We start from the raw sequence: 11,814 nt of genomic DNA, 5'->3' as shown, positions 1-11,814 counted from the left end.
TTCCTGATCTTTACTTAGTTGCATCTTAAAGCAAAAGCCACATCAAAATGATCTCACTGTTAAAAGGCATCAGTCAGGAGAGGGGTACAAAAAAAATCCAAAGCATTACATAAACCATGGAACACAGTTAAGGCGGTCTTCAACAAGTGGACAAAATATGGCACAAAAGTGGCATTACCAAGAACTAGACGTACCGCCCAAATTGATAAAAAGACAATAAAACTGGTCTGTGAGGCTCCCAAGAGGCTTACAGCAACATTAAAGAGTTACATGTGACAACAAGCTCCAGTATTCTTTATGTCAGTGCTCTTGGGTAGGGTGGCAAGACAGAATCCAGAATATACCATGGAATACAGTTAAGGTGGTCCTCAACAAGGGGATAAAATATGGTACAAAAGTGGCATTACCAAGAACTAGATGTACTGACCAAATAAAAAAAATAAAAAAAAGACAATAAAACTGGTCTGGGAGGCTCCCAAGAGGCTCACAGCAACATTAAAGAGCTGCAGGGCTTTTAAGTACTGATTGTGTACTACATGTGACAACAAGCTCCAGTATTCGTTGTCACTGCTCTGGTGTAGGTTGGCAAGACAAAGAAAAACATCCAAGCTCATATCAAGTCTGCCAAAAGGATGTGGGAAATATGTTCTGATCTCATGAGACCAAGGTTGAACCTTTTGGCCATAATTCCAAAAGGAACATTGTGCATCACCAAAAAACACCACACCCACAGTAAAGCACGGTGATGGCAGCATTATGCTTTGGGGCTGTTTTTCTTTAGCTGGAACTAGAACTTTAGTCAATGTGGATTCTAAGTATCCAGTCAGTTTTGGAACAACCTTCAGGCCTTTGCTAAAAAGCTGGTGACTGACCTGAAGCATACATCCACGTCAACAAAAGTACAGCTTCACTAGAAGAAGCTCAAAGTTTTGGAATGGCCCAGCCAGAGCTCAAACCTGAATCCAACTGAAAATCTGTGAAGTGACCTGAAGAGGGCTGTGCACAGAAGATGCCATCGCAATCTGACACATTTTATGATTTTGAAAGTGGGCAAAGATCGTCAGGTCAAGATGCGTCATGCTGATATACTCCTACTCAAAACAACTGAATGCAGTCATAAAATCAAAAGGTGCAAAGTATTAGTTTAAGGGTGTGCATATTTATGTCACCACATTATAATAAGTTTTACCTCCCTAAATGATCTGTACGTTTTTTAATTGAACTGAACATATTATGGGTCACATTAAGGTGGAAAAAACCTCTGAAATGATTCATCTTGGTCTCATCTAGTTTGGTGCTTAGACCGTGATCTCATGGTCTATATCACAACAATATTCACACACAGCAAACCGCTGGTAAGCCCTGCAAGTGGGTGGACCACCAGGCTGCCAATTAACTCCAGACATGTTTTTTGGGAGGTGACCAAACTCAGGAAATGACCTACAATGTTTCACAGAGCAAAACTCCAGTGTCACCTAGGGAGAGGGCTGGAGAGCTTGAGGGGTGCTGGAAAGGGAAGGACTTTCAGGAAAACGTGTTTACCATGGCAGCCGTAGACATGAGCAGTCTGCCAACAAGGCTGGATGTGAGCTGAAGAAACACAGCTGGGCTTTTGTGTGGAATTCCTGTACCAGTCCACAGCATACCAAGCTCACCAATCCTCAACATTATTTAAAGCCAGCCTAAACTTTAATTTATTTTTAACTCATTGCTTCTGGAGGAATTCCTTGACTGGTCAAACTAGTTGACTAAACAAACACACAAAAATGCAGTGGTTTTGTCACATTCTTTTGTGTAAAACAGTGAGTGAAAATCTCTTTAAGAGTGAGGCTATTGTGAAAACACCCCTCTAAAGTTACATGCAGCAAAGAGGTAATGCTGCAGATCGCTGAATCTTTAGTGAATGTTTCGTTCACCAAAACTAAACTGTATAAAAGTCACTTGCAAACAGTCTGTTCGTTTAGTGAAACCAGTACCTATTTCAACAGATTTCTCATTGTTCCATTGTTCCGCCTCTTCCGACACGTGCACAGCCCTCCTCTTCTCACCCCTGCATTCTGCACAGGCGTCTCTTCCGCCAATCAGGGTATGAAGATCCCACCCACACATAGTCCGGTCCCGACCCTGCAGATACGGTGGCCACATTGTATCTGCTGCAGGCACTGCCAATTTATGCCCGCCAGATGGCGCCCAGCGGCAACACAGAATTTTGAACCGAGGAGTTCATAACCTCGGCGCTGGTGTGCTAGCGGAATATCTCGCTGCGCCACCTAGGCGCCTTTCTTGAGTAGCTTAACAGCATGTATAGGGATATTATTTCTTGATGTTTTCATAATCCAAGTATGCCCTTGTAAAACTACATATGATTGCTGGCAGAAGATACTGTAGGTTAAAAACATCATTTGACTAGATTTAAGCAATATGGCAAAATGTAATCTAAACCATTCTTTGTAAAGCTTACAATGTATAGATTTTATTGAGTCTGGGTCATAAAACTACTCATATTATTCTGTATTTTGGAGGCATTTATCAACTAGACCAGGGGTGTCAAACTCACGGCCCGCGGGCCAGATCCGGCCCGCCGCGTCATTTGATCCGGCCCGCGAGAGGTTTAACGACTGTATGATTGTTGTGATGGTTCGAGTAGTTACAGAGACCCAGTTATAATTTAATGGCACTCCTGCGCCTTTAAGCCTTTAACTGTTGACATCGTAGTCATGGCAACTAACTTTGACCTTCGCTGAGAAGCCATGTGACTTTTACGGCAAAAGAACGCGGGTAGTAATGTAAACAATTATAATAAATATAAATAATTATCTTGTAATATATTACCAAAGCATCGTCTGTAAGTAGTGGCATTTATATTCTCAGTTGTTTGTAAATGTTTAGTGAGTATATCACAGCGTTTTAGTTACAAATTTACCATAATTAAATACAATTGTTACCGCAATTAGTATCTTTACACAAAATGCTAACTCGTTAGCGCTATTTTACGTTTGGTTAAAGCTCATATTGTACCAGATGTAACACTTGACTACAGCTGTGTGCTTGTACTGTATTAGGTTCTTTATTGTTTTATTGTTTGTATTTTTACTTCATTCTGGTGCACACAGTGTATCACACAGCTGGGAAGCAAATAAAACCGACTGTATTCTGAAGGGAGCTGTCTGTCTGTCTGTCTGTCTGTCTGTCTGTCTAGCTGAGCAAGGGGGATAAACTCTTAGTGAGGGCAGAACAATTGTCTTAAAATACACTGTAAACTCTGTAAACATTAACTGCATCTCTCAAAATGCATGCTCATTTTGTGACCTGCAAAGTGACACATCCCACCAGTAGATGATGTTAAGAAATATTTACACATGATCCCAAAATGTGCAAGAAGATAAGTAAGAAAATTAAGCAGAAGGAGGAAATGTAATGAAAATGAAAACAAGTTTGTGCTTCAGGAAGAGAAAACGGTGCGTCTCTTGTGTTATGAGGCCGTGTCTGTGGTAAAGGAGGACAATATAAATGCAGAATTCAACCTCCAAGAAAAACAACAGATTGCAATCACAGCAGAATACGTTACAATCGGCCCTTTGAGGGGCACAATAATGCTGATGTGGCCCTCGGTGAAAATGAGTTTGACACCCCTGAACTAGACTGTATAGTAGCATTTATTTTAGTTATAGTTTTTATTTGTGACCACAATACCTCCTTTATGTTGTTTTTATGTTTGAGATGCAAGTCATATTACGCTAATCTGATTTTTCTAACATTTACATAAACATCACTGACTGATGACACTGAAGCCAAACTGGTGTTTAGGGTTTATTTAGCTTTAACGGTCCACCAGGAAATAAACTATACATTCAAAATTCTGAAATTCAATTCAATTTTATAACATTTAACAAAAATATAACCGATTTCTGTATGCTAATTAAATGTAAAGTTGCTACATGAAATAAAAATTAGCCGAGTGACTAGTGCCCTCTAGTGGCTCAATGCAACATAGCATGAATCTGAATTATGAAAAAAAAAATCACACATGGACCAACGAAGCACAAGTTAATACTATACTAGCCTTCACGGTGATGTAGCAGCAGTGAACAGTCAAACCCCAAACCCACAAGTTTACTACAAAATCCACTGGTCCAGTACAGACTACACTACAAGAAGAAAAAAACAAAGACGGAAACGGAACAAGAAGTTAACAGGCTTACTTCTATCTAACTTAGCTCATATTCCTTCATACACCAGTGTTGAATATGACATGAGACTAACACACAGAGACGACACAGGAAAGGGTTTAACAAAATCTAATTTTAACAATTTCCTCTTACTAAATGCAACCAGGGACCTCAGACAGGTTTTCTTTCTTAGCTTTGATGTTACTTTAGCTATGATGCTAATTTAGCTGAAAAGTAGTAATCATCCAAAATGTTTTCCATTAAAGCATGGCCAAGTTTTCAAATCTGATTTAGGGGACATTGTTAAGCTACAAAGTATCATTTAGATCATTTGTTGGTAAAGAAATTAGGGTTGCATGTCCAAAAAAGCAGTAAACATTTGAAGCAGTGAAATCATAGTTACTTGTGCAGGACTACATACATGTATAAACACTCACCTGCATCTCTTTTGTGAACATGAAGTGTTGCAATATTAAAATTATTACCACCTGGGGGGCATTGTCATTAGCAGTTGTGACACCTCAAAGAACGATCTTATACCTATTTCTTTATCCAGCTCTCCCAACAACCGTAGTCAGTCGTGTCTGTGTAAGCAACTGGCCGGTCAATAGCACAGCTGAGATTCGAACTCAGCTCCTTTTAAAAAGGTGAGTGCATAAATGACTGCTTACATTTCAATGCAAACCGTTTTGTATGGATATCCTGTTAAACAACACACCAAATTAAAATTTTGAATAGCAAGTTAGTATGCTGTTGAGGCACAGCCATAAGTTGTTTAGTCTGCTGCCCACACTTGGGGATTGGCTGAAGCACCACAAAGGATTACGCCACTTACGGGTCACGTGTTACTGCATTGCGTCCAGCGATTCCAGGGAAGCTGGACTAACTGTAGTTGAGTCATGTGTGCAGAGACAGATTTAAACAAGGAAAGCAAATCACGTATCACTTCACAGCACAATGAAGACAAGGGAAAATCTGGATAGACCAGCTACGTGTTGATGTACGAGACTTAGTTTGTGGGAAAGATTAGAATCCAGAGGGCGTCAAAACGTTCATGTCACGTGGTTTGAGCTTGTGGGGTCGAGTCACTTGCTTTTTGCCATCCATAGTTGGAATCTCAAACTTGGGTGGAGCTTTAAAGTTGGTGGGGTCCTCGGCCAGCCGAGTGGCCTGAGCCTTCATAACCTCTATGGGAGTGGGCTTCTGAGCACCTTTATAGGACTGCAATGCAAAGCCACCTGTGAAAATCAGAGAGAAAAGGGAGGGTATGAAAAAGCGAAGAAAAAGTAACTTCTAAACAAATGATCCTTAACTTGTGGCTAATGGGCTGATTGCAAACTGTGATGCATTAAAGTTTAAGATGCAATAAAGCTGTGAAATATTAAAAGTAAGATAAAAAAACAGTAAAAAAAAAAATACAAAGTTTACAAAGCAATACAAATATCAGGATGTATCAGCTATATCAATCATAAATGAATATCTATTAAAACGAGTTCTGTATGAATATAAGTGTTTTAGGGGCCAGAATACATGCATTCTATATTTTTTATGCTACCTTTTTTTCATTCCCCCCCAATTTTCCTCCTAATGTAGTCATATCCAATTACCCGATTGCATTACACTTCGTCTCTACTGATGCTGATCTCCACTCCTGACAGAGGAGAGCTGTGACTAACACATGCCCCTCCGACAAGTGTGCAGTAGCCGACTGCATCTTTTCACCCGCATGAGGCGAGTTCATATGCAAACCAGCTTTGTGTACGGAGAGACACACCCTGATTGCATTATCCCTCGTCTCCCTCGCATCACCCCTGTGTGGGCACCATCAATCAGCCAGCAGAGTTCGTAAATGCATGAGGAATCCCCTCCCCCCTCCCTTTGAACAACAAGCCAATCAATGTTCGTGAAGGCGCCCAGCCTGCCTAGGATTCGAACTGAAGAGTTCGAAATGTCAGTTCTGGTGTGCTAGCATGTTTTACTGCTGTGCCACCTGACATCAAAGTGACACTTGCTTTATATCACTGCTGTGACTGTCAGCTGTGGTCAGGGATGGGTTTATGGGTCTCCCAATGCTAAAGTGAGGTTTTCTGAATGGGGCATATGATGGGGGGGTCGAAATCTGTTAAGTGCTATGTACCTGGGTCAGTGCTGGACTTTTGGACTTGAGGTTTTGGTCCAAACATGCTCCAGCGCTCCACAGCTCCATCACCTGATCCCATATCTATGCTGGAACTGGAACTTAAACTATGTTCTGAGCCAGTGAGTGAGGCTATAGAGCCTTGACTGCTAATCCAGCTTCTGGAACATACAGACACAAAAAATGCTTGAATATTTACCACAGCATAAACAGCTTTACTAGTTATTACAGTAAGAAGTATCAACAGTGTACCTGCGCTTCTGTTTGGGAGATGACTGAGGAGTTCCAGATGGAGTTGACTGAGCAGAGGTTGACTGCTTCTCCTCTTTTAGGTCAGAACCGGTCATTTGCAACTTCTATGACACAGCATATTTGAATATAAATAATAGTGAATAAAATGTACACTGTGTACACACAACTGCAGTAAATTACAGGCCATCAATGAGATTGGATCAAATTCACACAGTACAGATTCTGTTGAGACAGATGTTCTGTTCACCCTTTGTTTGTGTGTGTGTGGGGGGGGGGGGGGGGGGGGGGGGGGGGGTGATATTCTTAGTTCTCTCCTATTTCAGTCCAAAGTTCTTTCAAAAGAGTCAAACTTACTGAACCATGCCTATATAGACCTGGCTTTGTCCTCTGGGTCACAGTTATGCAGGAACAGGAGAGGCATTGTGCTTATGTTTATGAAAGAGGAGGTTTGGAACTCGTTGGTGCCTTACTGCTTAGCGATCCTTCATGGATCACTTCATGGCTGAGTTGCTGTGGTTCCTAAACGCTATCACTGTCCAATAATACCACTTACAGGTGATTGTGGCAATGGTGGCATCTTACCATGTTCAAATTGAGTAATTCTTTAAAATGACCCATTCTTTTACAAATGTTTGCATGTGACTGTTTACAAAAACGTGCTCTGAGGCTGCTTTCTACTAATAAATACTTAATAAGATAACTTAAGCACAGGCTGAAAACTGACCTGCATTGATTGAGCCATGCGGTGATACTTGGTCTCCTCAGCAGCCAGGCCTTTGTGTGGAGTGTAGCCTGTATCAGTCAAACCTGCTCTCTTCTCAAAACTCTGCATGCTCTCCTGGGTCTGCTCTGAAATACACAGGTACAAATTCCCCATCAATCCTGTCAGTGACAGGGTTAAGGGCCTTGCTCAAGGGCCCAACAGTGGCTGCATGGTAGGGTTGGGATTTGAACTCTCAACCATTCAGTTGATAGCCCAAAGCTCTATCCACTGGGCTACCACTGTCCCAGAATAATGATGCAAATGATGCAAACCAATATTGATGCAAATACTTGTCTGTTAATACTGCCAGATAATAGATGAGTACTGTAAAGGACTCAGTTCTCTTACTGATGATGAGGGAGTTCATGAGCACTGAGGAAGCTTTGGCCTTCACCACTGGAACTGCAGGTTGGGTGGATTCAAATGCAGATGCCATCTTCACTGCATCCTCTGATTCAGTCTCCTAAAGACAAAAAAAGATCAGCTTAAATGCAGTCTGTAGGATTTTGTAACAAGATTTAGTTAGTCTTACATTAATAGTACATAATCAAACTCTGTTTACTTAACATTTAACTGTCCACTAATAATGGCTGATTATTGGTTACAATTTTTTTTCCCTAATAAGCACTGAAATGTCAGGAAGCGGAGTACCTCAGCCAGGCGGGAGAACTTTCTTTCAGGAATAACAGGCCTTCTCCACAGGTTGGTTATGTTGATGTCAGTGGGGGGAGGAGATATGGGCCGCTCCAGGTTGTCATCGTAGTTGAGGGCACGGCGGGTCATGCCTGTAGGAATGGACATGCCTCCCAGCAGGCCATCGCTTACTCCAGAGCTCGCCTCCAAGGCTAAAACACCACAACACCATACAGATGAGTACCCATAGTTTTATAAAAACAACTGCGTTAATTATTACAGTTCTGGTTGATCAATAAACTTATTAATTTACTCAGCTTTAATAATTAATTCTTACAAAGGCTGTAGTGAATCTGGTGCCACCTAGAAACACTGGATGTTATGGTGCAAATATAACTTTAACATGTGCCAGTCAATTGCAGGGTGTTTAACACCAATCCATGAACTCACTCAATTACATGTATTACAGTCACGCCACCTTCTGCATGTTTTTTGGGGAAAAACTAAGTACCCAGAGGAACCTCACGTGGGCACAGGGAGAGCTTTGAACCTAAACCACAATCTGTATAATTATTTAAGTATATAATACAGTATTTCATTTTTCATTCTGTTTTCATGCTTGACCACCACTTTATCCTGTTCATGGTCGCCATGGGTCAGATTTTAACAGAATCACTGGGTGCAAAGCGGCAACCACCCCCATCCCCTAGAGCAGGGGTCTATTGTGGGGGCTCGGCTACCACCTTCCTTGACATAGTTAATCATGAAAGCTAAATCAGTTCCAAGTATGAGAATTTAGTTTAGAACAGGCTAGGATCTTGACATCCTGTGCAAATGGCAGATTTAGAGATATAAAGCTTTGTTACAGGTAAAACCTGGTTAAGCCTATGAATAAGGTCACTTAGCTTCGAACACTGAAACATACACCCAACAACCTACTCATACAGACACACACACACACATAAGAGAAGGATTTCAAACCGAGTCTGTCCTTACCTGGAATGTCTCCAGGTCTGGACACCATGGCCACTAAAGTATGATTCTGCCTGGGCAGAAATGTGCAAAAAAGTAGGAAAATCCAAGCAAATGAGAGACTGGATCTGACCTGTCCAGAAACAGAAAAAAATGTATTTAAAATTAGCAGCAGAACAAAAGCAGCAAATAAAATTACAATGCATTTAAAGAAGGTTTAATTATGTCACTTCAAGCTTCAAGAAAGTGCTATAAAGATCAAATTATTATGTGAAAATAATAATTAAAAGTAAAGCAGCCTAAAACAGACATGGAAGGTTGTGTACAAGAATAAAAAGCTCTCTTTCCTGGGGGTCATTGGCACCAACTGCTTGTTTGTCAACCTTAAACTGCTGGGTCAAACTGCAGGATCAGGGTTATACCAATAGAAAACTAAAACTGTTGTAGGAGTCTCTAGGAACATGGAACTAAAGAAGACTATACTAGAACTTACACTACAGTAAGCAGAGCTTGCTTACCTGTGCAGGGAGTTGAGGCCTGAGGTCCTACTGCTATAGGGCAGTATTTTGCAGACTCTCACAATGAAAAGTATGCAATTTGAGCATTGTGGCACGATGAAAGGAGTGCAGTGAGAAATCTGCAAAAACAAAAAACAAAAAACAAGTCATAAAATTTTTAACAATATACTAATCTGTACTATAGGGCAGTGATAGCTCAGTGGTTAAGGTACTGGACTAGTAATCAGAAGGTTGCCGGGTTCCAGCCCCACCACCACCAAGTTGCCACTGTTGGGCCCCTGAGCAAGGCCCTTAACCCTCAATTGCTCAAAATCATGTTCAGTCACAATTGTAAGTCGCTTTGGATAAAAGCGTCTGCTAAATGCTGAAAATAAATAAGACATCTCTCTACAAATATTTTACATTAGTACTAAGTTTTAACAAATTCATTGGCTAAAACAGACCTGGGGTCTATAATATTTGCCTAAAATATCACAAGGAAAAGATAAGTGACTTTATGTAGCGCTCCTGTCCAACAAATATCAACTAAATCTGACTAAACTTTGCTGCAGGTACATGAATACAGCAGCTGAGAAAAATCTTTAAAGTGAAAGTAGAAAAATAATCATTTGAATTAGGCTGATTACTATCCATGGATGCATTTAAAGATCAATCCCAATAAAATTCTGCACTTTTAAGTGTTTACAGACTCAGTAGATGAACTTTGTAAAAAGGCCCTGAGTCATCTGGTACTGAAGCCTCTTAAATGTACAATAGGTGAAGCTGTGTTGTATGGAGTCTGACTGCATGTTACAGTGTGTGGATCTGTGTGTTACAACTTATTATTATTTTTTGTCAAAAAATCATGTGGAGGTTTTGCATCATTTTCAGTATGAAGATAAAACTCCACTTATAATAACCTAATTCTATAATAAGTACACCAGTGTTGTCAGTAGGAACTTTAAATGAATATACCAACTACATATTTATTATGACTGTGTTTTGTTCATACTTTAAAGAACTGTTTGCTACATTGCACTGTTTTAGTTAATAATATATAAAGACTTCTTGATATAAAGCTAAGTGATGTGTTTTAGATTGTAATAGGATGATTAATGGTAGTCGATTATAGGTTTAAAGGAAAAATATTCACAATCTGTCTCTGCCTGAGAAACAGTGAGTAACCAGCCAATCCTACCACACCAATACCTGGCTCCCCTCCACCCCCAAATAATTCCCTACATCCCCACCACAAATTCCACATTGTTTACCTTAGTTGCGGTTTTAATTTCACATTACTATTATTGTTCTTTGCTCAATGATGTGGTAATATTGTGTTATACACAGTCATGCTGAAAAGCTTGTTGATGTTTCTCAATTTAGATTATTGGCTGACTCAGGTAAACTCACTGGTTTTGCATAACTAGATCAATAAAGTGCATCTAAACCCAGTTAAGGAGTATTCTTATTCACAAGCAATCTGATGCTTGTGTGCATGTAAACAATAGAATAAGGTTAATAGTTCATTTCGATGTTTCATGCCAGTATATTATAACGCACACATGGACAGAAAGCATTACGTAATGGCTGGAGCAGCTCACAGAACATGTCGCTTCAGTACAAACACACTTGCTAGGACAGCAGACAATAACACACGAACCAGCCGCCATGAACATCAGATTCCCAGTGATCTAACCGTTCCAGTTCAAGGACAGAACCGGTCCAGTGTGTCAGTCTCACATCAACTCATATCAGCTGTACAAACCAACTAACAATACAAACCAAACCAAACCAAACAGTACACATAAGCTTGTTTACCAGACTCAGAGATTCCGTAGCTATCTGCCTCCTCTTCGTATCTAACAGTTCATCATATATATGACGAATAAATAAACTGAACCCGTTCTAATACACAATAAGGGGTTTGTACGGTGTGTACTTTCGTCTTTGCCATCACTTCCCGTTAACTGTGTGTGATTGAAAGCACAGACCGGTTTGGAACGGTTCCTAACTCTCGCTTTCATCTCGCGATACTTCACTGCGAGAACCCAGATGTGGATCACCCAGGCGGCTTAAGTGTAGTACTATAATGTACCACAAGAGGGAGTAAGTGTAGTACTATAATGTACCACAAGAGGGAGTAAGTGTAGTACTATAATGTACCACAAGAGGGAGTAAGAGACTCGTTCTGCATTTCTTTTAAACAACTGCTGGCAAAAAGTAGGAAACACCCCTGGCAGGTCACCAATACTTGAACAGAATGGTTTCTAATCATTGCTTCTAATTTTCTAACCTTACTACCCTCCTAATAATTCATTCATTTGATCATTTTATCAAATTCAGGGTCGCGGTGGGTCCGATTCACTGAGCGAAAAGTAGGAAACACCCCTG

General features: G+C 40.5%; 1 protein-coding gene across 3 annotated transcripts; it reads right to left on the bottom strand.

Annotated features, from left to right (window-relative positions):
- Positions 1-3,797: 3,797 nt before the first annotated feature.
- Positions 3,798-11,380, bottom strand: kiaa1191 (KIAA1191 ortholog). 3 transcript variants are annotated; one of them, XM_063011755.1, is made up of 9 exons: positions 11,242-11,380; positions 9,445-9,563; positions 8,951-9,059; positions 7,973-8,166; positions 7,670-7,784; positions 7,283-7,407; positions 6,559-6,662; positions 6,307-6,467; positions 3,798-5,407 (listed from the first exon to the last, which is right to left on the bottom strand). In XM_063011755.1, exons 3-9 carry the CDS (start codon positions 8,976-8,978, stop codon positions 5,196-5,198), a joined length of 939 nt encoding a protein of 312 aa, XP_062867825.1. In that variant the 5' UTR covers positions 8,979-9,059; positions 9,445-9,563; positions 11,242-11,380; the 3' UTR covers positions 3,798-5,195. The 3 variants fall into 3 exon arrangements, with proteins under 3 accessions (XP_062867825.1, XP_062867826.1, XP_062867827.1); XM_063011756.1 differs by lacking the exon at positions 11,242-11,380 and adding an exon at positions 11,025-11,041; XM_063011757.1 differs by lacking the exons at positions 9,445-9,563; positions 11,242-11,380 and having other exon boundaries at positions 8,951-9,213.
- Positions 11,381-11,814: the final 434 nt, after the last annotated feature.

Source organism: Trichomycterus rosablanca, chromosome 16 (genome assembly GCF_030014385.1).
Source record: "Trichomycterus rosablanca isolate fTriRos1 chromosome 16, fTriRos1.hap1, whole genome shotgun sequence".
Taxonomy (NCBI): Eukaryota; Metazoa; Chordata; class Actinopteri; order Siluriformes; family Trichomycteridae; genus Trichomycterus; species Trichomycterus rosablanca.
This window is presented reverse-complemented; position numbering and strand designations above follow the sequence as displayed.

Excerpts from the sequence above, each read along its gene's own strand:
- kiaa1191 (XM_063011755.1), bottom strand. The coding sequence starts at position 8,978 with ATGGTGTCCAGACCTGGAGACATTCCAG. Across the intron at positions 8,167-8,950 it reads CAGACCTGGAGACATTCCAG|CCTTGGAGGCGAGCTCTGGA; the intron begins GTAAGGACAGAC and ends GTGGTGTTTTAG. Across the intron at positions 6,468-6,558 it reads TCTCCCAAACAGAAGCGCAG|AAGCTGGATTAGCAGTCAAG; the intron begins GTACACTGTTGA and ends TGTATGTTCCAG.